The 24304-nt window shown below is 41.8% G+C and overlaps 1 protein-coding gene across 1 annotated transcript in view; it reads left to right on the top strand.

Moving 5' to 3' along the window:
- LRP1B (LDL receptor related protein 1B) overlaps nt 1-24304 on the top strand; it is a 1143506-nt gene that overhangs the window by 836305 nt on the left and 282897 nt on the right. Inside the window, exons 19-23 of the mRNA XM_070731453.1 lie at nt 2317-2397; nt 10064-10228; nt 15165-15347; nt 20093-20293; nt 21135-21380. Coding sequence (XP_070587554.1) covers nt 2317-2397; nt 10064-10228; nt 15165-15347; nt 20093-20293; nt 21135-21380 — 876 coding nt within the window. The remainder of the gene's footprint in view (nt 1-2316; nt 2398-10063; nt 10229-15164; nt 15348-20092; nt 20294-21134; nt 21381-24304) is intronic.

The following is a 24304-nucleotide window of genomic DNA, read 5'->3' as shown; positions in this document are numbered from 1 at the left end:
GATTTGAACTGTGCATGAGCACGCAAGTGGCAGTAGTTAGAGTTATGTTAAGTTTGCAATTTCCCAGGATTGTGAACCAGTTAAATCCACACAGCTTTTTAAAAAATATTTTTGTCAAGGGCTGCAAGGATATTCTGCTCACTCCAAATCATTACATCTGAACTCTGGACTACCATACTGTAGATCAGTGTTTCCCAACCTTGGCAACTTGAAGATATTTGGACTTCAACTCCCAGAATTCCTCAGCCAGCATTTGCTGGCTGGGGAATTCTGTGAGTTGAAGTCCAAATATCTTCAAGTTGCCAAGGTTGGGAAACACTGCTGTAGATGATTGTAGGCAAAAACAGCATCACAGTAAAGCCCTACCCCCACCCTACTGACTGTAAATATTTCTTGCTTCGACTTTCATTCTGAACTTAATATAAAACCATCATGATCCAACAATGGCGACATGATTTCTTTATTTGTTCTTACTATATTTAATTTGTTTTTAATGCATAGAATCACAGATGTTTAGCATAAACATCAAACTGTTATTGTGGTGATAGCTATAAAACATTCCCACAGGATCACAAAATCACTATATGCTGTGAAGCAGGTACAATTCCTGTGGAAAGAAAGGCAATTCCTATCAGAAATATGTGAAATTTCTTTAAAAGGGCAATTTAAGAGTTTTTGTAATCAGAAACATTTGTGCTTAATGCTTTAGCAAAATACTGTTCTTTTAATATTCAGGTAGTCCTTGACTTATGACTAGTCACTTAACAATCATTTGCATTTACAATGGCCAAGGAAGGGGTTTACAACCCATAAAAAGACACACACACCCAATCATTGTAAATAGTCAAACATCCCTCCATGGTTTCTGACCAGTTTTTGTGTTCTATAGTCATGTAGTTGCAATTTGGCTTGATTTTTTTATCAGCTTCCAACAAATTTTTTTTGACAATTCATATAAATTATTATTATTATTTATTAGATTTGTATGCCACCCTTCTCCAAAGACTGGATTTGTACTTACAACCACTATATTTGTTTAACAACTGCCCCATTTATTAAACAACCATTGCAAAAAAAATGTTTTAAAATCACTTTGAGCAGAGCCACGGTGGCACAGTGGTTATAGTGCAGTACTGCAGGCTGCTTCTGCTGACTGCTGGCTACCTGCAATTTGGCAGTTCAAATCCCACCAGGCTCAAGGTTGACTCAGCCTTCCATCCTTCTGAGATGGGTAAAATGAGGACTCAGGTTATTGGGGGCAATATGCTGACTCTGTAAACCGATTAGAGAGGACTGTAAATCACTATGAAAAGTATATAAACCTAATTGCTATGTGGTGTCTAGACTTATGACCCTAATGCCTTATAATCAGATTTCTGATTCCAGTTACAGCCATAAACTGAGGACTCTTTTATGTTATATTCATATACACATTATGTTATATTCATACAAACACTTTTTCTATTTCAGATAACACACAGCTAGCAATTTTTGAAAAAATTATGAAATAATAGATGCCCATTGTTGTGAGTGTTCCCCATCCACTCTGGTAAATGATAGATTCTGAAGAGGATGAGCCAGGCCCATCTGGATAGCCTGGGTCATTGGTGTTACCAATTGATGCAGAGAGTGAGAGTGAGGGAGAAATAGACCTGGATGAACCCAAACGACCACCAGAGGTAGCAGATATGTCAATGAGGATTTGGTCCGAGTCAGAGGATAAAGGGGACATTAGAGATAATGAGGCACTCTTAGATGCTCGATTCAGGAGATTACAAAGCAGACACCAACAGTTGTATGGTAAAAGGAAATAGTTTGTAGTTTTAATTCTAGGGGTTTGCTGACCACTCCCAGCAGGTATATAAGGGAAGCCTTATGGGTAATTCTGGGTGGAGTTTCAACCTTGCTTTCATGGACATTGTGTTAGATCTGGGGTTCCAGAAATGATTCACCAAATACCTGATTTCTTCTCTGCAAAACTCATCTCATAGAAGCTGCCAGAATGTGGTGATCTGAATAGTATTGCTTATGACTCACACCTGCTTTATCTTGTTTGAATGCAATTAGCCCTGACTCTGGCATCTTTCCCAGAGGCCTGTCTGCAACTGTGAAAAATCTATTTCAATAAAGTTTCAGAGATTGATTTTTGCTTGTAAATGTGGCTTTTTCATATAAAGAGTGTGATTTAAAGCTTACATCGTGGGTTTTCGCCTTTTGTTTCAATCTGAATAAGCCCAGACTAGAACGCCCGTATGTTGTAGTAAATACGATATTAAATGTCTTCTCTTCTCCCTTCCTCTCCTCTCCACTCTTTAGAGTTCCCAACCTGTGACCCATTGATCCATTTTATTTGTAATAATGGAAGATGTATTAGTAGCAAATGGCATTGTGATACAGGTAAGAATCAACTCTAGTTCAACTCTACTCACAAATAATAATGTTTCTGTGTAACTTTCATAAATCTTACTCAGCTTCCGTATATCATAGCCAATACTGAAGTGGCTGAACACTATATATATATAGTGTCGAATCACCCTGGTATATTGAAGGAACATCACAGCTCCTTTTTTGCCTCTCGGCCCAACGTAGGGTCATTTCCAAGGCAGTTATTCATAGCCGACAAATTATATTCTGTATGTGTCACATGTTTTTACAAACCTGAGCCTTTGAAACTGTAACCGGAAAAGGCAGGGAGAAGCCTCCGTGGAGCCTCTCTAGGAATCTCCTGGGAGGAAACAAGGCCTCCACCCTCCCTATGGTTTCCCCAATAGCACACATTATTTTCTTTTACATTGATTCCTATAGGAAAAATTGATTCTTCTTACAAACTTTTCTACTTAAGAACCTAGTATTTTGGGGTGTAGGCTACTGAGATGTGTGAGGAAGTTGTCCAGTTTTTCTTTCCCGTGTGGCAAAATTATGAAGGTATTGTCTACATATCTAAGCCAGAGTTTGGGTTTGTGTTCAGATTTATCCAAGGTGTTGGTTTCAAAATATTCCATGTATAGCAGGGGTCCCCAAACTTTTTACACAGGGGGCCAGTTCACTGTCCCTCGGGCTGTTGGAGGGCCGGACTATTAAAAAAACCCTATGAACAAATCCCTATGCACACTGCACATACCTTATCTTAAAGTAAAAAACAAAATGGGAATGTACTATTTAGAGGGGGGAAGAAGTCTGAAATTCATATACCGTATATACTCAAGTATAAGCCGACCCGAGTATAAGCCGAGGCACCAATTTTTGCCACAAAAACTGGGAAAACGTATTGACCCGAGTATAAGCCGAGGTTAGAAAATGCAGTGGCTACTGGTAACTTATAAAAATGGAAAACAATAAAATTACATTAATTGAGACATGTTTTAGAATATTTATTTTAAAGAAAACCAGTAAACTAGCTCTGTAAATTTAAAAGAGGGTAAACAAATTAACAATATTAACAATAAATTAAAAAGTAAAAAAAGTAGCTCGATCAGGAACAAAGCTAAAACCTAAGAGTTAAAATCCTTCAAAACTGGATTCCTTCTCATCATTAATTGAATTTACATTATTGTTCTGTTTTTATATATGCTGTGAGCCACCCTGAGTCCTTGGAGAGGGATTGCATACAAATCCAATTAAATAAATAAACAAACAAACAAACAAATAAATAAGTGTATCCAAAGAAGAGCTTCAGCATTAGCTGCTGTGAGGTTATCAGTATAGAAAACCAAATAGATAGATAGATAGATAGATAGATAGATAGATAGATAGATAGATAGATAGATAGATAGATATAGATAGAAAGATAGATAGACAGACAGACAGACAGACAGAAAGATAGATAGATAGATAGATAGATAGATAGATAGAAAGAAAAATAGATAGATAGAAAAATAGATAGATAGAAAGATAGAAAAATAGATAGATAGAAATAGATACAGATAGATAGATAGATGATAGATAGATAGATACAGATAGATATAGATAGAAAGATAGATAGACAGACAGACAGACAGACAGACAGATAGATAGATAGATAGATAGATAGAAATAGATACAGATAGATAGATAGATAGAAAAATAGTTAGATAGAAAAATAGATAGATAGAAAGATAGACAGATAGAAAAAGAATTCCTGTCTAGCTCTGCCTCATAACACATTATTAGATCCTATCCAAGCAAGGACAGCAACTACCACAAAATACCAATGCAGAGAGAGCAAGGAATAGTTACTCACCATTGCTTTTTTCCCCTCTCGGTTGGAGCAAATGGCTGCCTCTGCTTGAGCTAGGGAGAGGAACTACGGCGTGCGAGAGGGGACAAAAGCTGGTGCCTCCTCGCTCTGGCTCAAGCAATGGTGCCCTCGTGTGGTGACTTTGTCAATGACCCGAGTATAAGCCGAGGCTGTGTTTTTCAGCCCATTTTTTGGGCTGAAAAACTTGGCTTATACTCGAGTATATACGGTATGTTTATGTTTTGTTTTTAATTTTCTTTTGTTAACATCTGATTGACTATACAAGGTTTTCTTGGCTTATAGAAAAATGTCTAAAGAAAGAAGGAAACACTTTGGCATAGTGGTTAATAAGTTAGAAAATAATTGGTGTTGTACTTTTTGAAGGAACATTAAGGAGGGAATTTAATTTTAAAAATGAATGTAACTGGATGACAAAATTAGAAAAAAAAACTTTTGCAACTTTTTTGATGATTGATATTAGTTACTAACAAAATACCGCATTTTATTCATGGAAAATTACCGTATTTTTCGCTCCATAAGACGCAGGTTTTTTCCTCCCAAAGTAGGATGAAAAATCAGCCTCGTCTTATGGAGCGAAGATGCAGGCAGGGAGGAGGGGGAGGCTGCGAACTCGGAAGCGCCATCCCGCCGGCTGGCTAGCTGCTGCCTGGCCCACCGTTCCCCGTAAGCTGCGCGCACCCCCAAATACACCCGTGCGCGCCCTTTTCCACGGGCTCCCCATCCCCCTGCCAGCCCGCGGGGAGGTGGGCGGGGGCGGGGAGGTGTGGCAGTAGGAGTAAAGGGAGCCGCGGCCGCCCCTGCCTCCCCACGGTGCCTTCGGCCAAATGCGCCCCTGGCTTCTCCACGCTGCCCTATTGCCCGCCCGATCTGCCACCTCCTGCCTTGGGGCGCGATCTGCCTCCTCTCCTCCGCTGCCTCCTCCTGCCTTGGGGCGCAATCTGCCCCCTCTCCAACGTCGCTGCCTTCTGCCTTGGGGCGCGATCCGCCCCCTCTCCTCCGCCACCGCCTTCTGCCTTGGGGCGCGATCCGCCCCCTCTCCTCCTCCGCCGCCTCCTGCCTTGGGCGAGCAATCCAGGAGTCCGGGACTGTGTGGCTTTGCGCCATGAAGAGAAAACGGCCGACTTTTCCCTGCTGCCGGAGCCGTTTCCTCTTCATGGCGCAAAGCCACACAGTCCCGGACTCCCGGATCGCTCGCTTCTCCGGTCAGCACAGCCATCTGCCCAGACAGAAAGAAAACAAGAGAGAGAAAGTGAGAAAAAGAGAGAGAAAGAGGGGGAGAGAGAGAGAAAGAGAGAGGGGGAGAGAGAGAAAGAGAGGGAGAGGGAGAAAGAGAGTGGGAGAGGGGGGAGAGATAGCAAGAGAGGGAGAGAGAGAAAGAGAGAGGGAAAGGGGGGAGAGAGGGAGAGGGGGGAGAGATAGCAAGAGAGAGAGAGAGAAAGAGAGAGGGAAAGGGGGAAAGAGGGGGGAGAGAAAGAGAGAGGGAGGGAGAGAGAGGAGATAAAGGAAGAGGAGAGAGAGAAAGGAAGAGAAAGAAAGAAAGAGGGATAGAAAGAGAGAGAGAGTGAGAGATGCTCAGTGAGCCTTTCTTTGAAGTTGCCTTTCTTTCTTTCTTTCTTTCTTTTTCTCTCTTGCTCTCTTGCTCTTTCATTCTTTTTTCTTTCTCTTGCTTTCTTTCTTTCTCTTGCTTTCTCTCCTTCCTTCCCTCCTTCCATTTCTTTCATTCCCCCTCTCTATTTTTATTTCTCTTTCATTTTCTTTCTTTCTCTCTTTCTTGCTTTCTTTCTTGCTCTTTTTCTTTCTCTCTTTTACCTTCCCTTCCTCTATTTCTTCTTTTCTTTCTCCTTCCTACCTTCTTCCCTCCCTCCCTTCAGTCCTTCCTCTCTTACTCTCCCCTTTCATAAGTTTCCTTGCTTCCTTCCTCTGTTCCTGTCCCTTCCCCCTTTCTTTCTTTCTTTCTTTCCTTCCTTCCTTCCTTTCCTCCCTCCATTTCTTGCTTTCCTTTTCCTTCCTCCCTTCTTTCCTCCCTCACTCCGTTCTTTCACTCCTTCCTCTCTTCCTCTCCCCTTTTTGGCTCAAAATATTTTTTTTCTATTTTCCTCCTCTAAAATCTAGGTGCGTCTTATCAGCAGGTGTGTCTTATAGAGCGAAAAATACAGTAGATGCTACACTGTATTGTTTGAATGTATGTTAAGAGAAAAATAAAAAAAATTACCCCCCCAAAAAGAGTCCTTCCTTCCTCTGTCCCTCCATTTCTCCTTCCTTCCTTCCTTCCTTCCTTCCTTCCTTCCTTCCTTCCTCTCCACTTCTCTTTCCCTCCCTCTCTTTCCCTTTTCTTTCTTTCTTGCTCTCTTTTCCCTGTGCTCCTGACAAACACCATAAACACATGAGCAGACCACAAACTCATAGCCAAACCAAAATTGTTACACCCCAGACACACATTACAAAATAGCTAAGTAGTCTGCAAGTTCCAACTACTCAGAATATCACCCCCAATCCACAAACATAAACTAATCAGCATACATCAATAACATCAATGACCCAGGTGTTACCCCACTGATTCACCAGGAAGTTTCAACACAGTATGCATCTGCTGAGCCAGCACTTCACACCCATCCACCAGTATTTATAGAGGGAAGGCAGCTCAGGTCTCGCTGTGTTCGCCCTAGCACAAGGAAAAGCAGCACCCTGAGGATGACGAGTGTGCAACATGCTAGGGCCATAATTCTTATCTCACCATATTAGCAGCATCCAGTCAAGTATATTGCATCTTTGTTATCTCAGATATTGCTAAGGATGTAATACTTAAAATATTATAAAAATCAGCATGTCTAGGATCTTGGATGTGTTTCCTAAACCTTTAATCACTCTTTTTTGGGGGGTTATTGCTATACAAATATCTTGTCACAGTTTTGTTTTATTTTATTTATTTATTTATTCATTCATTCATTCATTCATTCATTTATTCATGTATTTATTTATTTATTTATTTATTAATTATATGATGCCTCATATTTGCATATGGTAACTTCAAGCAGACTTACATTATATAAAGCCTCATATAAAAACAATACAACTAATAAATAAATTAATATACTAAAATCTACACCACTCCGACCCGGCGACAGCACCGCACACGAGCCATTTAATGGGCTCCATTCTGCTCTGGGTTCCTCAGGCCTGCTGACACAACCTGCAACCTTTTGTTCCCTGCAAGGTCTTCAGGCCATCTTAATTACAGTGATCCCCCGTTTATTGCGTCCCCAACCATTGCGAACAGGGTACTTCGCTATTTTTCAAACCGGAAGTCAAAATACCATCTACGCATGCGTGCCCGTTTTTTCTATGGGCACGCATGCGTAGATGGCAACAGGGAGATCAGCTGCTAGGCGGCTTCCCTGGGTCTTCCCCCTCTTGCTGGCGTCAGCGAGGAGTTTCCCCACCGCCCACGCAAACTCCTCGCTGCCGCCCGCCCTTCGCCCGCCCACGCCGTTCATTCTCGCCGCTTTCGAGCTGAGTCCTGAAGCGAATTCGCTCCCGGACTCAGCTCGAAAGCGCCAAGAGCCAGCGTGGACAAGCCGTTCGTTGGCGCTGGCTATCGGCGCTTTTGAGCTGAGTCCGGAAGCGAATTCGCTCCCGGACTCAGCTCGAAAGCGCCGAGAGCCAGCGTGGACAAGCCGTTCGTTGGCGCTGTCTATCGGCGCTTTTGAGCTGAGTCCGGAAGCGAATTCGCTCCCGGACTCAGCTCGAAAGCGCCGAGAGCCAGCGTGGACAAGCCGTTCGTTGGCGCTGGCTATCGGCGCTTTTGAGCTGAGTCCGGAAGCGAATTCGCTCCCGGACTCAGCTCGAAAGCGCCGAGAGCCAGCGCCCCCCGGATCCCCAACCCGGGTTTGGGGGGCTGCTAGGAAGCCCCCCATGCCGACGGCAAACAGCCACGCCGCCCCCAATCTTCGGCTCCTCGCTAGCGCTGTGGGAGTAAAAACACCATCTGCACATGCGCAGATGGTGTTTTTACTTCCGCAGCGCTACTTCGCGAAAACCCGCTCGTTGCGGGGGGTCCTGGAACGGAACCCTCGCAACGAGCGGGGGATCACTGTATATACTTTAAGCATAAAACTCACCTCATGTTTGAAACTGTAGTTGAGATCCCAAACTTTTACTTTGCACCCATTCTTTTGTCTAAAGCTACTCACAGAACATTATACAAAACGAATGAAAGCTAGTGACACTGACAGATATATAGATGTGTTTTATTAATTAAACAAAGTCATACTAAAAGTCATACTAAAAGTCAGACTGGGCAGGAATGATTTGACTGTCTGGGAAGGAGTGACACCCAATCACGCAGAACAATATAAAATCTGTGGATGTTATATTATACTTGCCCTTTGGGGTTGGAGCCAGATATAATTGATTCCCCCAGCTGTCCCGCATTATGTATGGTTTGCTGAATTGTGTGACTGTTTTTAATAAGGGTTTCTTAATATGTTCTGGTTTTAATATTGGATTTGTAAATTGTACTGTTGTTGGAAGCCGCTCCGAGTCCTTGGAGGGGGGCGGCATACAAATCAAATCAAATCAAATCCATAAAGTAAGCTTCCTATTGCCTGCTATTTTCTCATATCTGGATGACTATAGTGAGGGGTTGGGAGCAGATATACCTTGGGGGGCAGCATTTTCAAAGTTTGCAGGCCATTAATGTGAAGCTTGGCTTTTGAACCCATACACTTCTCACCTTATACTGGTATTTTGGATCTTCAAATGGCCATCTCTATTTTCACATAACTTTTCTTCCACTCCCCACTAAGCTGATCTGTTTTTCTCTGAGATGCTGTGTAAATACTGGAATAGTGCTGGTACTTGGTCAGCCATTATGCCAAGCCTAACTTCTGTTTTTAAGGTTATTGTAATTGCTTTGGCGCAAAAGCCAATTTGGCTTGTAACCAAAGTAATATACAGAGGTCAGCAGTATCTTTTTCATTTGTATAATTTTCATATTTTTTAAATAATTTTTTTTTTCAAATTGGAGCTTATTGTTACAATTAAATTTTAAATCTCTCTGTACCTTCCCCATCATACAAATCTTACTGAACTAGCTATTCTAACTCTATACACTAATTCTATTATTGGCTTGGTTATGGTGGTTATGACCTATAAAGCCCTACATGGCATCGGACCAGGATATCTGCCCCGGCATTTATATGCCGCCCCGAGTTTGCGGAGAGGGGCGGCATATAAATCCAATAAATCTAATCTAATCTAATCTGCGCGACCGCCTTCTGCCGCATGAATCCCAGCGACCGATTAGGTCCCACAGAGTTGGCCTTCTCCGGGTCCCGTCGACTAAACAATGTCATCTGGCGGGACCCAGGGGAAGAGCCTTCTTTGTGGTGGCTCTGACCCTCTGGAACCAGCTCCCCCCCCCCGAGATTAGGATTGTCCCCACCCTCCTTGCCTTTCGTAAACTCCTTAAAACCCACCTCTGCCGTCAGGCATGGGGGAATTGAAACATCTCCCCCTTGCCCATGTAGTTTTTGTGTATGATTCGATTGTGTGCTTGTTTTTTATATATTGGGGTTTCTTTTTTTCTTTTTTTTGACTTTTTAACCTAAAACTGTAATTCAGATTGCTAAATATTAGATTTGTTACTATGTACTGTTTGTGAGCCGCCCCGAGTCTGCGGAGAGGGGCGGCATATAAATCCAATAAATCTAAATCTAATCTTTACAAAATTGAAGGAAATAAAAAGTTGAGTCTACTGTTCTCTGCTTGATTATTGAATACAACAAGAAATTGGGCACGAATAAAATATTCACACGTTTTTTTCAGATAATGACTGTGGTGATGGGACTGATGAACTGGACTGTCTTCATTCATGTTTTGACAACCAGTTCCGGTGCTCTACTGGCCGGTGCATTCCAGGTCACTGGGTTTGTGATGGGGACAATGACTGTGGAGACTTCAGTGATGAAACTAAACCAAATTGCACCAAAGGTCAGTGTTTTATATTCCCCTCCCAACTTCCAGTAAAATACTTACCTTTGTCAAAGGAATGACATGATTTATTTTAGTTGAATAAGATGATTAATATAAGATTTTATTGCTACTGAGTTACAGCAATTGTATTATATACACCACTTATTATATGTATATACTGTATGTGTGTATATACAGTATATACATATAATAAGTGGTGTAGGTAAATACTATGTTTCTCTGAAAATAAGACCCTGTCTTATATTTTTTTTAACCCTGAAATAAGTGCTGTCCTTATTGCTGTGCACTCAAAAGCCCAATTGGGCTTATTATTAGGGGATGTCTTATTTTGGGAGAAACAGGGTGTTTGAATCTTTGTGTGATAGTGTCTGTGTGTCTAGTTCTGGGTCTCTGTGTGCATGTGTCATACATAGGTAGATAAAACACATCATGAAATATCTTTTAAGATATAACTTTTGACCATAGTTTTTTAAAAAAGTTCTTTAATTGTAATAAACTAATGCAAGCTGTTTTTTGGTAGTAATAAAAGGGAAGCATTGTATTAGTTTCCTGCTTTAAAATTAGATACTGTATTTTACTGCCTGGGAAAAGGAAAATATTTTTGTACTATGTATGATGATGCAGGGAATGCAGATAAATAATTTGAGCCAGACCTGGTTTTATTATGACTTTACTTCAGTTCACTAAAACAATATAGCAGTGCAAAGTTTCAAAGATGTTTGTAATTTGAACAATTAGAAGAAGCAGAGAAAAAATGTTAAAAATTCTGCTAAATATTGCTCACAAAGGGCAAAAACAATAATATGCTGCAGTCTAAATGGCAAGGTGAACTGTTCATATCAGAACACTAAAATATATTTATTTTCAGTCTGCTTGGATGGAATATGCATATTCAAGGATAGTCTAGATCTAGGCATAGAATGAATTATTAGTCTATAAAAAACAACATACTGCATATTTTGTATAGCAGTCACTGTATTAATGATGATTCCAACTAGTATTTGCTACAGAGTCTTTATTTGCTACAATTTGGTCAAGGAAATTTTGAAAGTAGAGTGAAACATTGAAATTTTGAAAGTAGAGTGAAACATTGGATTTTTAATCATATTTTTTTTAGCCAGTCAAGTTGTCAGATATATTTCAACAGTGGTCTGAGCACTCTGAAATCTGATAAATGAACATTTTGTCCTGCTTAATACTTTTCAACAGCTTTATTGAAAAATAATATGTTTATGATTCATAAGAATAAGTGCAACCTTTGAAAAAAACACAGAAGTCTCTTCCTCTTCTTGTAGTCAGTATTATTTGATGCTTAGCCACCTTTGTTAAATTTTTGAATGGCATTGCTTACATTGAAAGGAACCTCAAAAGTTTTTTTTCAAAAATTCATCACCACTAGTGCAGGGATGGGTTCTAACTTACCTCACTGATGGTTCGCTTCCTCCCGCACCATGTGGCCGAACTGCATGCCCGCGCTTCATGGCACTTGCAAGCTTTGCATGCATGCACATATGCAATGGTAAAAAATCAAAAAAAGATTCCCCCTAAAAGCCAAAAACAAGATGGTGACCGCATACACAGTGCCGGAAACTCTGCTCCTGCGCATGTGCAGAAGAAAAAAAAGTAAGAAAAAATCCCCCATCAAAAAAATGTAAAAAAAAAATCTAAATTTTCTTTTTTTAAAAAGTTGGTGGAACCCATGGACCAGCACCAACCAGTTCTGTGCTGTCATTGTGACATCACCAGTGGGTCACTACTAGTTCAGGTGAACCAGTTTGAACCGGGAGGAACCTTTGGAGAGGGATGGCATACAAATCTAATAAATAATAATAATAATAATAATAATAATAATTATTATTATTATTATTATTATTATTATTATTATTACTTCTGTACCAGTGCCAATGGGAGGTATCTATGTTACAGAGCAACATGTTCTCCCTGTGAAATAATTCCATTTCTCTTTTTTCTCTTCCTCTCTTCTTCTCCCTTTCTCTTAGATAGAGAAAGAAAGATAGGGTCAGAGAGAGAGGGAGGAGGGAGAGAGAGAGGGACTAATCAGGGTGGATACCAAGGGTGAAATGCTCCCAGTTCACTCATGCCGGTCGGTCGTTGGACAGCCAGTTGTGGAGGCAGCGCGAGGCTCTGCCCATTCACCTGGACACTGCCATTTGGGTTCTTTTGCCCTCTGCACATGCACAAAATGCTTTGCGCATGCACAGAGGGTAAAAGAACCCAAATGGCCACATCCGGGCAGGTAGGTGGAGCCTTGCACTGCCTTCACGACCAGCTCTCTGACAACCGACAGGCATGAGCGAACCAGGAACATTTCACCCCTGGTGGGTATACATTGTTTTTTTCTGCATGGGCTGGTATGCATTGCTGTTCTCCCTTTAATATTTTTGCAGATATGACTGCTCTGAGAGATGTAGAATAGACAGACCTGCACATTGTTTATTCACAATCACATTCCAAGAAAGAAAATGAGAGATGATTAATGCAAAAATTGGCCCTATTCCAAAGCATTTACTAACAGCCCTCCATTCACTTGGGGTGAATTGGAGGATTTTTACTGGATCCTTTGTTCTAACTGGATTCAGTTCTTTTTTAAACCTGTAGGTTCTTCTATAGTACTATACCAACTTATTTTTGTTTTCATTGTTTTCTGACAGCTATTCTTTCCTATGCTCACACAAACAGAAAGATTTCAAAATCCATTCTGTAATTTCCAATAATCAATTGCATTAGAAAAAAAAATACAAATTTGTGCTTTTTTGTTTGGAAGTACAGTAAGTCCTATTATTTTGAGTTCCATTTACACTCTAGTACGCATAAATATATTTCAGTAATTATTTTGCTTTTTCAGTTCAGAAATGTGAACAGTCACTGCACAATGCAATGCAGTCCTAATTCAGTAGTTTGTTTCATTGAGGATAATATGTATCTGTAGCAATTTCCAATAGCTAGAAGTTTTTTAAAAATGAAAATCCTTTAATTTAAATGAAACCACTTTTTTATTATTGTAGTACAGAGCCAGAGATTTTTCCCATTGTGTTTTCTGTAGGAGAAAACTCTATATAGGTTTAAAATATAACACTTTTTTTCATTGTAGCTTTCTCTCATGGTGATATTTTTTAATATCAATTGAATGTCTCTTATTATTAAAAACAACATAAATTGTTCATTAATAGGTACTTATCCATAGTCTATATTTTTTACATGATGTTAAACTGCCATACATAATTTATATGGAACTCAGTTTTACAACTCTGAAATAATATTTCAATAAATAATTTCATATAATTCAACATGCTCTGTAATGTTAGAAACCTAAGAGAGAATTATTTATATCCCTTTTTGCATTTGAAATGGAATTGTACTATATGCATAAAAGAGACAAATGAATAGTATTTGGAGCTTTGGACTACATCGGCATTGGATATATGATCCTCCAAATGTTATTGAATGCAAATTCCTTAAAAGAGATATTATTTAAATTCTACATTCAGATAATATATGTTCTTGTCTGGAAAGATTCTAAAAAGCTGGTGTGCTCATTGTTTCTTTGATGTTTGCTACAATTGATGATTCTGCTTTCATGGACACAATTCCAATTTGCAATGAAATTAAAGGTATCTTTACAATGGATTTTCACATTTGTGACTCTCAAATTCTAAGTCCATTTCAGAATTTTAAACATATTTTCTACAAACTGAGAATGAAAATTGAATTGTAACACATTTATAATTTGGCATTGGATCAAGATATGTCAATATATCTGTGGTCTTATCTTGCTGCTCTTATCAGGAAAGTTATTTTATTTTATTTTATTTATTTCCATAGCCTGAGGTTCTGTCTTTAGTTACTGTATCTGTTACTTGGTTATTGGGAGGAAAACCTCCCCTTCTTCTACACTTATTGTTCTCATTTGTGAATGACTCTTTGTCCAAAGAACAATTTATAATATGATAGTTCAGATGGTTCAAATGGATATCACCACTCTATATTTTCAATAGTTCCAATTATACTTCTTCAGTGAAATACACATGGGTGCAAAACTATGAACAGTATATAAAATAAACACTATAACAGTGAGGTATATATTTTTCTCCAGCATAATCCTAATGTAACTTGAGGTATGCATTGGTTTTGCTCACATGATTGAATTGAATTGAATAGACTTATAAGTACTTAATGGAAAAAGTCAATTACTAGAAAGCTGCTTAAAATGAAAGTGACAATTTTAATAATCTATTTTGTAGAAATATAACAACCATGCTTACTTCCTTGTATATTAGTGTGTAATTGAGTCCATATTGTAAAAATATGGTTCTGCATTAGAACAGTATAATTCATCTTTTCTCTATATAAAATGTGGCTATTTACAAGAATACTATGATACCATATATCACAGGGGTGTCAAACTCAAGTCCTAGAGGACAGATCTAGACTGTGGGGTACTTAGATCTGGTCCACAGGGCTGCCTTGGACCGGCCTATGGTGCCTCTGCCAGTAAAAATGGAGCTCGGGAGGGCTGTATGCAGCCCTCATAATCTCTGTTTTCATTGCAGTAGACTGTTGTAGCCAAAAATGGAGCTTGGAAGCCCGTTTTTGCTGGTAGAGCACTTGGGCTGTCACAGGTGTCCCCAACATGAATGATGTTGAGCTGGCTACGCCCACTCTGGCCACACCCACCTCAGCCCCCAAGGTACTGTTGTTAGCCGCCCCGAGTTTACGGAGAGGGGCGGCATACAAATCTAATAAATAAATAAATCAAAAACCCTAATGCAGCAATCAATGAAATTGAGTGACAACCCTGATATACCACTTCATTGACTGTATCCAAGTAGCAATGGCAAAATATTGAAAATTATACAAATTATTTAAAAGATTGTTAACTAATTTTCTATTATCAATTTTTTTTTAATGTTAGAGATAGCTTCTCTTGGGAGATGTAGCGGGAAAGAATTTCAATGTTATCCAGATGGAAACTGCATTCCTGAGCTTTGGCGCTGTGATGGCGAAAAGGACTGTGAAGATGGCAGTGATGAAAAGAGTTGTAATGGAACTATAAGACCATGTGATGCTAAAACAAAGTTTTCCTGCAAAGCTACAGGTATTAGTGGGTAACAGTTTATGCAAAGTTACAACTGCAACTTTATTAGCATTGTAGCACTATTTTTCTCATTTGGCTTTAAATCAGCCTTGTAGTTTAAATAGTGTGGGGGTTTTGCTTTTTATGGAAAGAATTAAGTTATAATAAGTTTATAATTTAGGATTATTTAGAAAACATTGTTTAGAGAAACTTCCAAACTTATCATCCTTCTTTGCCTAAGCATAGGAGAACTCTTTCTTTAGCTTGGTCATCTATGTTAGTTTCATCAGACTTTTCAGTCTCTGTCCCAGCTACTGAAAGAAGTTGTATCAATTGTTCCTGTTCATCTTTACTGCATCTTTTATTTGGGCTGGATTTTATTTTAGTTTATTTGGGGGGGGGGGGGGGCATGGTATTAACTAACTGCCATGGATTTTTTTTTAAAAAAAAAGACTATGGAATTCCTTTTACACTATTTAGTAAATGGGTAATTTCTAGAGAGTTGCAAAATTCTGCTTAATTGCCATTGCAAAGGAATATAAACACCATCAGATCTTTAATTTTATTTATTAAGCTTAACATTCTACAACAAAGTATGTTATATGATTAGTGTCATAAAGAAACCCATTAATTAAAATTAACCTCTAGAAGTAGATTATGTTATATTGAGATATTAGGAAGCATGTTTGGAATGTGTTGGGAAATGTCAATAGCAAAATAAACATCTAGATCAATTGGTCACTATAAAGTGAAAATAATATTTATAAAATTGGGTTTATTTTCATTATGTTTGGGACATTCTAAACCCCAACAACTTAGTAACCAGTAATTGAAATGTTGTCATGACTCATCTTGGATATATCCTGTTAGAAAAATATATGTAATAAATGCCTATTGTTTACTGAATTGTAAAGTGATTATATCAGCACATATAAAATCATATTTATTGTATTTTTATGGTTATGAATAAGACTTAATACAATTTTCCTTAATAAAAATTTTTTCATAGTGTCTGCCAAGTCTGTAATAAAGTGATGTGGATGTTGATCATGATGATTCTCCATATGCATACAAATACAGTGATCCCCCGCTCGTTGCGAGGGTTCCGTTCCAGGAGCCCCCGCAACGAGCGGGTTTTCGCGAAGTAGCGATGCGGAAGTAAAAACACCGTCTGCGCATGTGCAGATGGTGTTTTTACTCCCACAGCGCTAGCGAGGAGCCGAAGATTGGGGGCGGCGCGGCTGTTTGCCGCCGGCATGGAGGGCTTCCTAGCAGCCCCCCAAACCCGGGTTGGGGGTCCGGGGGGCGCTGTCTCTCGGCGCTTTCGAGCCGATTCCGGGAGCGAACTCGCTCACAGACTCGGCTCGAAAGCGCCGAGAGATAGCGTTGACAGGCCCGTTCCTGGCGCTGTCTCTCGCCGCCTTCGAGCCGAGTCCGGGAGCGAACTCGCTCACGGACTCGGCTCGAAAGCGCCGAGAGAGAGCGTTGACAGGCCCGTTCCTGGCGCTGTCTCTCGCCGCCTTCGAGCCGAGTCCGGGAGCGAACTCGCTCACGGACTCGGCTCGAAAGCGGCGAGAGAGAGCGTTGACAGGCCCGTTCCTGGCGCTCTCTCTCGCCGCCTTCGAGCCGAGTCCGGGAGCGAACTCGCTCACGGACTCGGCTCGAAAGCGCCGAGAGAGAGCGTTGACAGGCCCGTTCCTGGCGCTGTCTCTCGCCGCCTTCGAGCCGAGTCCGGGAGCGAACTCGCTCACGGACTCGGCTCGAAAGCGGCGAGAGAGAGCGTTGACAGGCCCGTTCCTGGCGCTCTCTCTCGCCGCCTTCGAGCCGAGTCCGGGAGCGAACTCGCTCACGGACTCGGCTCGAAAGCGGCGAGAGAGAGCGTTGACAGGCCCGTTCCTGGCGCTCTCTCTCGCCGCCTTCGAGCCGAGTCCGGGAGCGAACTCGCTCACGGACTCGGCTCGAAAGCGGCGAGAGAGAGCGTTGACAGGCCCGTTCCTGGCGCTCTCTCTCGCCGCCTTCGAGCCGAGTCCGGGAGCGAACTCGCTCACGGACTCGGCTCGAAAGCGGCGAGAGAGAGCGTTGACAGGCCCGTTCCTGGCGCTCTCTCTCGCCGCCTTCGAGCCGAGTCCGGGAGCGAACTCGCTCACGGACTCGGCTCAAAAGCGGCGAGAGAGAGCGTGGACAGGCCCGTTCCTGGCGCTGTCTCTCGCCGCCTTCGAGCCGAGTCCGGGAGCGAACTCGCTCACGGACTCGGCTCGAAAGCGGCGAGAGAGAGCGTGGACAGGCCCGTTCCTGGCGCTGTCTCTCGCCGCCTTCGAGCCGAGTCCGGGAGCGAACTCGCTCACGGACTCGGCTCGAAAGCGCCGAGAGAGAGCGTGGACATCGCCCGTATCTAGAAGAAGTTGCCACCCGAGCGCTCTTGCCCGGCGGGAGGTGAAGCATATGGGTGGGGGGGCTGTCAGGACACCCTCCCACCCCAGCACTTTGCATCCCGCCGGCAAAGAGCAATAAGGCAGCAGCTTCTGCCGGACACGGGCAATGGGCGGGACAGAGAAGCGGGAAGAATCAGGAGGTTCCTTTGGCGGCTGGAGGCTGCCTGGCACCCGCTGCAGCCAAAACAACAAAGCCAGGCAGCCCCCAGCTGCCAAAGGAGCCTCCTGATTCTCCCCGCTTCTCTGTCCCGCCCATTGCCCATGTCCGGCAGAAGCTGCCTCCCGTGCCGATGTTCCCCGCCAAGCCCAGTTCGGCTTCCCTGGCTGCTTGGCCGGAGGGGGGGGGGGGCTCGGCCAAAAGGGGCTGGAGACGCAGCGATTTGCCTCCCGCCCCTCGCCCCTGTGCCACCGGCACGTCATCTTCCCTCCCAGACAAAAAGGCCGGCCTTTGGGGATGAAGGGGTGTGTTCAGCTCTGCGTCTCCAGCTCCTTTCGGCCGAGCCCCCCCCCCCCCGACCAAGCAGCCAGGGAATCCGAGCCAGGCTTGGCAGGGAACATCGGCACGGGAGGCAGGAGACGGATCGGGCGACCGGAGCAGCAGCCAGGGAAGCCGAGCCGCGTATGGCGGTGACGGCGGCCGTCTCCTGCCTCCCGCGCCGATGTTCCCAGCCACGCCCGGCTCGGCTTTCCTGGCTGCTTGGCCGGGAGCTGGATGCTGGTGGTGGCGGAGGAAGGCGAATGCGGCTTGGAAGCTGGGAGGGGGGCAGAATATGGGAGGAGAGAGGCTTGCAATAGAGGGTGGAGGAAGCGGCCATGGGAGGGCGAGCTGCCTCAGGGAGGAGGATCGGGCGGGACCAGGTGGGGGCTGGAATTTCTCCGCCAGGGCGAAGGGCGGGCGAGCGGGTGCTGGGGAGGGCTTCTCGCCCTCCCGACAGCAAGAGGGGGGAGCGAACGGCGTGGGCAGGCGAAGGGCGGGCGAGCGGCAGCGAGGAGTTTGCGTGGGCGGTGGGGAAACTCCTCGCTGACGCCAGCAAGAGGGGGAAGACCCAGGGAAGCCGCTGCCATCTACGCATGCGTGCCCGGCACGCATGCGTAGATGGTATTTTTGACTTCCGGGTTGAAAAATAGCGAAGTACCCTGTTCGCAATGGTTGGGGACGCAATAAACGGGGGATCACTGTACAATAAAATATAGAATGGTATAGCTAGCACACTAACCATTAATTGACATTTGGCATGAAAACTTGATCAAAGCTTTCTCTGAGGATTTACTTGGCGGAAAACAGATTTTTGTGTTGGATATCAAGGATGTAGGAACGTGCAAGGATCACATTTTGCATATTAAAGAGAAAAAATAAGAGCAGTCATGTTCCTTTCTTTCCAACCTCAATATATGACTAGAAACAAATTACATAATACACTTTTACTAATATTGCACAATGTTTGATGATACTTTAATAAGTTGATAATCATTAATAAATTAACAGAAATATATTTATCAGCTTTTACCTATGTAGCTTTTAATTAGTACTTAGAATGAAGAAAAAAAATACTCAAGTACCTAGTCCTGGACATATTTTTTAGAATTTGACTAAGAACATTCTGAAACAAGGCTCTGAGAAAGTTAGAGTTTATAATACATAATTGGCATTTGGCAACTGCTTTCTTTTCTTTCACTAGCTCCTAGAAACAAAAATCAGTAATACACATCCTTAAACTATCTCATGATTAGATCAAATTAAATATATATCAAATAACTAGGTTCCCTGCTAACTGAACCCGATTTCATTGGGCTGAAAATGGTTATGCTTATTGCATTTGTTAACTCAGATGGAAAATATTTTTATTGCTTTTTTAATTAAGCATTTACCAAAGTCTATAAATTTTCCCATAAATGGCTTCAAATATATTGATTTTAAAAAGAAAGCAAAATCCTTAAGTTTAACTATATTGTCACATAAGGCATATACAATGAAGGAAATAATTTCATTTTATATTTTATTTTAAATTAAAATTTAAATACAGTTTTCCATACCCAGAATAAAAATCTCACAAAACTTTCAGAAGATTCCCATTTGAAATGACTTTCATTTACAGTTCCATATAGCTGTCTCCAATTTATGTATCTTCTCCCTGAAATATAAGATTAAGAAATGGCTAATGTTGCTTTATTTTAGAAAATTTTGGATAGGGAATTTTGGATAGAGATTTAAAAAAAATACTTTAAGTTGAAGTTCTTTTTCTATAAGATAATAGCATTAAAAATAAAATATAAAAGAATAATTAGCTTTGTTAAGAAAAAGAATCAATATGTTCATTTTCTCTTTTCTTTAAGGGAGATGTATTAGCAAAGCTTGGCTGTGTGATGGAGACATTGATTGTGAGGATCAGTCTGATGAAGATAATTGTGAAGGCTATATGTGTGGGCCACCAAAATATCCATGTGCTAATGACACTTCCATCTGTCTGCAGCCTGAAAAGCTTTGCAATGGAATAAGAGATTGCCCTGATGGATCTGATGAAGATGATCTTTGTGGTAATTATACTTGATCGAATGCAGATGTACAAAAATAAATAAATAATGATCCCTAGATAATATATCCCGTCTCTCGCACCCCAGACACATCCCTTATGTAAATGTTAATGTTTAATAATTGAGCTGTTCTCATCATATAAGGTTGAAAATTAATGCCATGCTGGAAAAAAATTACTCTTCTTTCATTTTTTTCCCCCATTTTTGAAATAAAGCAAATTCAAAGAAGAAAAATTCTAAATGTTTATATGCCAAGTACTGAATAGTATTGAAAGAATGGATGAAATCACTTTGTTTCAGGTGGCCTGCAGCTTTCTCTTCTCTTCTCTTCTTTTCTCTTCTCTCTTCTCCCTTACCGTACCTTCCCCTAACCTACACTCTTCCCTCCCCTGTCCCCTAACAATGCAGCTCTAATGTATCTGGTATTCGTTGAAAATATGTAAAATTAATTGTATTAAACTACATAATTTCCCCCTTTCCTATATTTTCCAACCTTACAAAGCTCTGTTTGAGAGGCTGATTATAGCCTTGCAAAGCTCTGGACAGGGCTACATTCGTTGTATAAGATGCACCAAGATTTTCACCCTCTTTTTGGGGGGGAAGGGATGTTCGTTTTATAGTCCAAAAAATATAGTATGTCCAAGAGACACATTTTCACCTGTATTATTATTATTATTATTATTATTATTATTATTATTATTAATACAAAAATACATCATACAATCCTAGGTGCTTGGAAAGTGTTTGACTTGTAATACTGTGATACGAAATCTAGCATAGCAATCTTGTTTGCTCTGAATTACTGTTTTTTTGTGAATAACAACAACAACTGTTCTTATTTCAGAAGAATGTTCACTTAACAACGGTGGATGCAGCCACCAGTGTTCAGTTGTTCCTGGAGGCAGAATTGTCTGTTCATGCCCTCCAGGATTATACTTAAATTCAGACAATAAAACCTGTGGCTATGTAGATTATTGCACCAAACATCAGAAATGCAGCCAAGTATGCGAACAGCATAAAAACGCTGTTAAGTGCTCCTGTTACGAAGGTTGGGAACTTAGTAAAGATGGCGAAAGCTGTGCTAATATTGGTAAGTTAACATTTGCTTATCTATTCACTATTACTAAATAACTCTTATGAAAATTTCATGTGTCAAAATGACCCATTAGAGAAGCATGAGGTCCTTAATTGTTTTAATTTTGACTCTTCTGATACAAATGCTTCACAATTTGTTTCTATTTAGAAGACTTATATACCATAAAGTTGTATAAGGTATAATATGCAATGTAGAACTTGATGATATTGAGCTTATTTTTATGCAAATATTTATGCCCTTTTTGTTTCATTTAATAAAACAATAATCTGCCATCAGATGCCATTGAATGACAAATTTAGAAAATATATTTTTTCTAAAATTTGAATTAAAAATAGGTATGAAAGTGTTTGTAGAAGCCAAATACAAAAAACAGGTAGAAAAAAAGTAATACCGTATTTTTCGCTCTATAAGACGCACCTGCTGATAAGACGCACCTAGATTTTAGAGGAGGAAAATAGAAAAAAAATATTTTGAGCCAAAAAGGGGAGAGGAAGAGAGGAAGGAGTGAAAGAAGGGAGTGGGGGAGGAAAGAAGGGAGGAAGGAAAAGGAAAGCAAGAAATGGAGGGAGGAAAGGAAGGAAGGAAAGAAAGAAAGAAAGGGGGAAGGGACAGGAACAGAGGAAGGAAGCAAGGAAACTTATGAAAGGGGAGAGTAAGAGAGGAAGGACTGAAGGGAGGGAGGGAAGAAGGTAGGAAGGAGAAAGAAAAGAAGAAATAGAGGAAGGGAAGGTAAAAGAGAGAAAGAAAAAGAGCAAGAAAGAAAGAAAGAGAGAAAGAAAGAAAATGAAAGAGAAATAAAAATAGAGAGGGGGAATGGAAGGAGGGAAGGAAGGAGAGAAAGCAAGAGAAAGAAAAAAGAATGAAAGAGCAAGAGAGCAAGAGAGAAAAAGAAAGAAAGAGAGAAAGAAAGAGAGAAAGAAAGGAAGGAAGAAAGAAAGAAAGAAAGAAAGAAAGGCAACTTCAAAGAAAGGCTCACTGAGCATCTCTCACTCTCTCTCTCTTTCTATCCCTCTTTCTTTCTTTCTTTCTTTCTTTCTCTTCCTTTCTCTCTCTCCTCTTCCTTTATCTCCTCTCTCTCCCTCCCTCTCTCTTTCTCTCCCCCCTCTCTCCCCCTTTCCCTCTCTCTTTCTCTCTCTCCCTCTCTTGCTATCTCTCCCCCCTCTCCCTCTCTCTTTCTCTCCCACCTCTCCCCCCTTTCCCTCTCTCTTTCAGGAGAGGCGGGGCCGGCGAAGGTGATATTCAATGTCGGGGGCGCTCGGGCGGTTGCGCGCGCTCCCTATCTCCCTGCTAGCCCACTCGGAATATTCAAAATAAGAAAAACCTTCGCCGGCAAAGGCTTTTCTTATTTTGAATATTCCGAGTGGGCTAGCAGGGAGATAGGGAACGCGCGCAACCGCCCGTGCGCCCCCGACATTGAAGACCTCTGCTGAGAAAAACCTTTGCCGGCAAATGCGGCGGGCGGCGGGGGAGAGCGAGGAGCCGGTTCTGGCGGGCGCGGGGCTTGGCTGGCTGGCTGGCGGGGGGAGCGCCGCTGGTGGTGCGGAGGGAGACCCTCCTCCGGGAGGGAGGGGGCCAGGCAGCAGCTAGCCAGCCAGCCGGCGGGATGGCGCTTCCGAGTTCGCAGCCTCCCCCCCCCCTCCCTGCCTGCATCTTCGCTCCATAAGACGGGGCTGATTTTTCTTCCTACTTTGTGAGGAAAAAAACTGCGTCTTATGGAGCGAAAAATACGGTAACTTTCTCTGAAAGTGTATTTATTATAACAAGTTTTTTGATAACAATTTTTAAATGCTCTTAATTCAACCTCATTGATCAGAGGCAGTATTTCAATATTTGACTTTCTATGTATTGGTAGGTATAATAATAATGATAATGATATACATTTTAAAGAGGATGGCTACACATGAAGTATCTTCTTTAATTGTCTTTATCCTTGCAATGGTAGGGGATCACTGTTTTTGAGTCTTAACTGTGTAAATTTGAATTGTGCTAAATTTGTAGCATACTAAGGAGGGAGGGAGGGAGGAAAATGTATAGTTTATGTGTAGTTTATTTATTTATTATTTAATTGGATTTATACTCTGCCCCTCTTCGAAGACTCAGGGAAGCTTAAAACATATAAAAAACATCAGAATACAGTAGCTAAACCCAATTGATTAAGAACTAAACAAACAGTCTAAAATCCCCAGTTATACTAAAAATCAATCCTACCCATTCAAACAACAACCATACAAACATTCGTCAGCCAGGGAGCTGAGATCTAATCGCCCCAAGCCTGGTGGCACAAATGAGCCTTAAGATTCTTGCAAAAGGCGAAGAGGGTGGGGATGTTGCGAATCTCTAGGGAGAGCTGATTCCAGAGGGCCCTCCACAAAGAAGGCTCTTCCCCTAAGTCCCACCAAACGACATTGTCTAGTTGTCGGGACCTAGAGAAGGTCAACTCTGTGGGACTGTGGGATTCGTATGGTAGAAGGTAATCCCACAAGTAATCTGGCCTGATTCCACCTAGGGCTTTATAGTTCATTACCAACACTTTGAATTGTTTCCAGAAATCAATCGGCAACCAATGCAGTCCATGGAGTTTTGGAGTAACATGGGCCTGTCTAGGTATGCCCCGACTGCTCTCACGGCTGCATTTTGGATGATCTGTAGTTTCCAAACAGTCTTCAAAGGTAACCCCTTAGAGAAACATCTTTCAGCTGTGGCGAGGGGGGTGTTTGCCCAGGTTCGCCTGGTGCATCAGTTGCAGCCCTACTTGGACCGGGAGCACTGCTCACAGTCACTCATGCCCTCATTACCTCAAGGTTCAACTACTGTAATGCTCTCTACATGGGGCTACCTTTGAAAAGTGTTCGGAAACTTCAGATCGTGCAGAATGCAGCTGCGAGAGCAATCATGGGCTTCGCCAAGTATGCCCATGT

Source organism: Erythrolamprus reginae, chromosome 1 (genome assembly GCF_031021105.1).
Source record: "Erythrolamprus reginae isolate rEryReg1 chromosome 1, rEryReg1.hap1, whole genome shotgun sequence".
NCBI lineage: Eukaryota > Metazoa > Chordata > Lepidosauria > Squamata > Dipsadidae > Erythrolamprus > Erythrolamprus reginae.
Note: the sequence above shows the minus strand (reverse complement) of the source record. Positions and strands in the feature narration are given on the sequence as shown.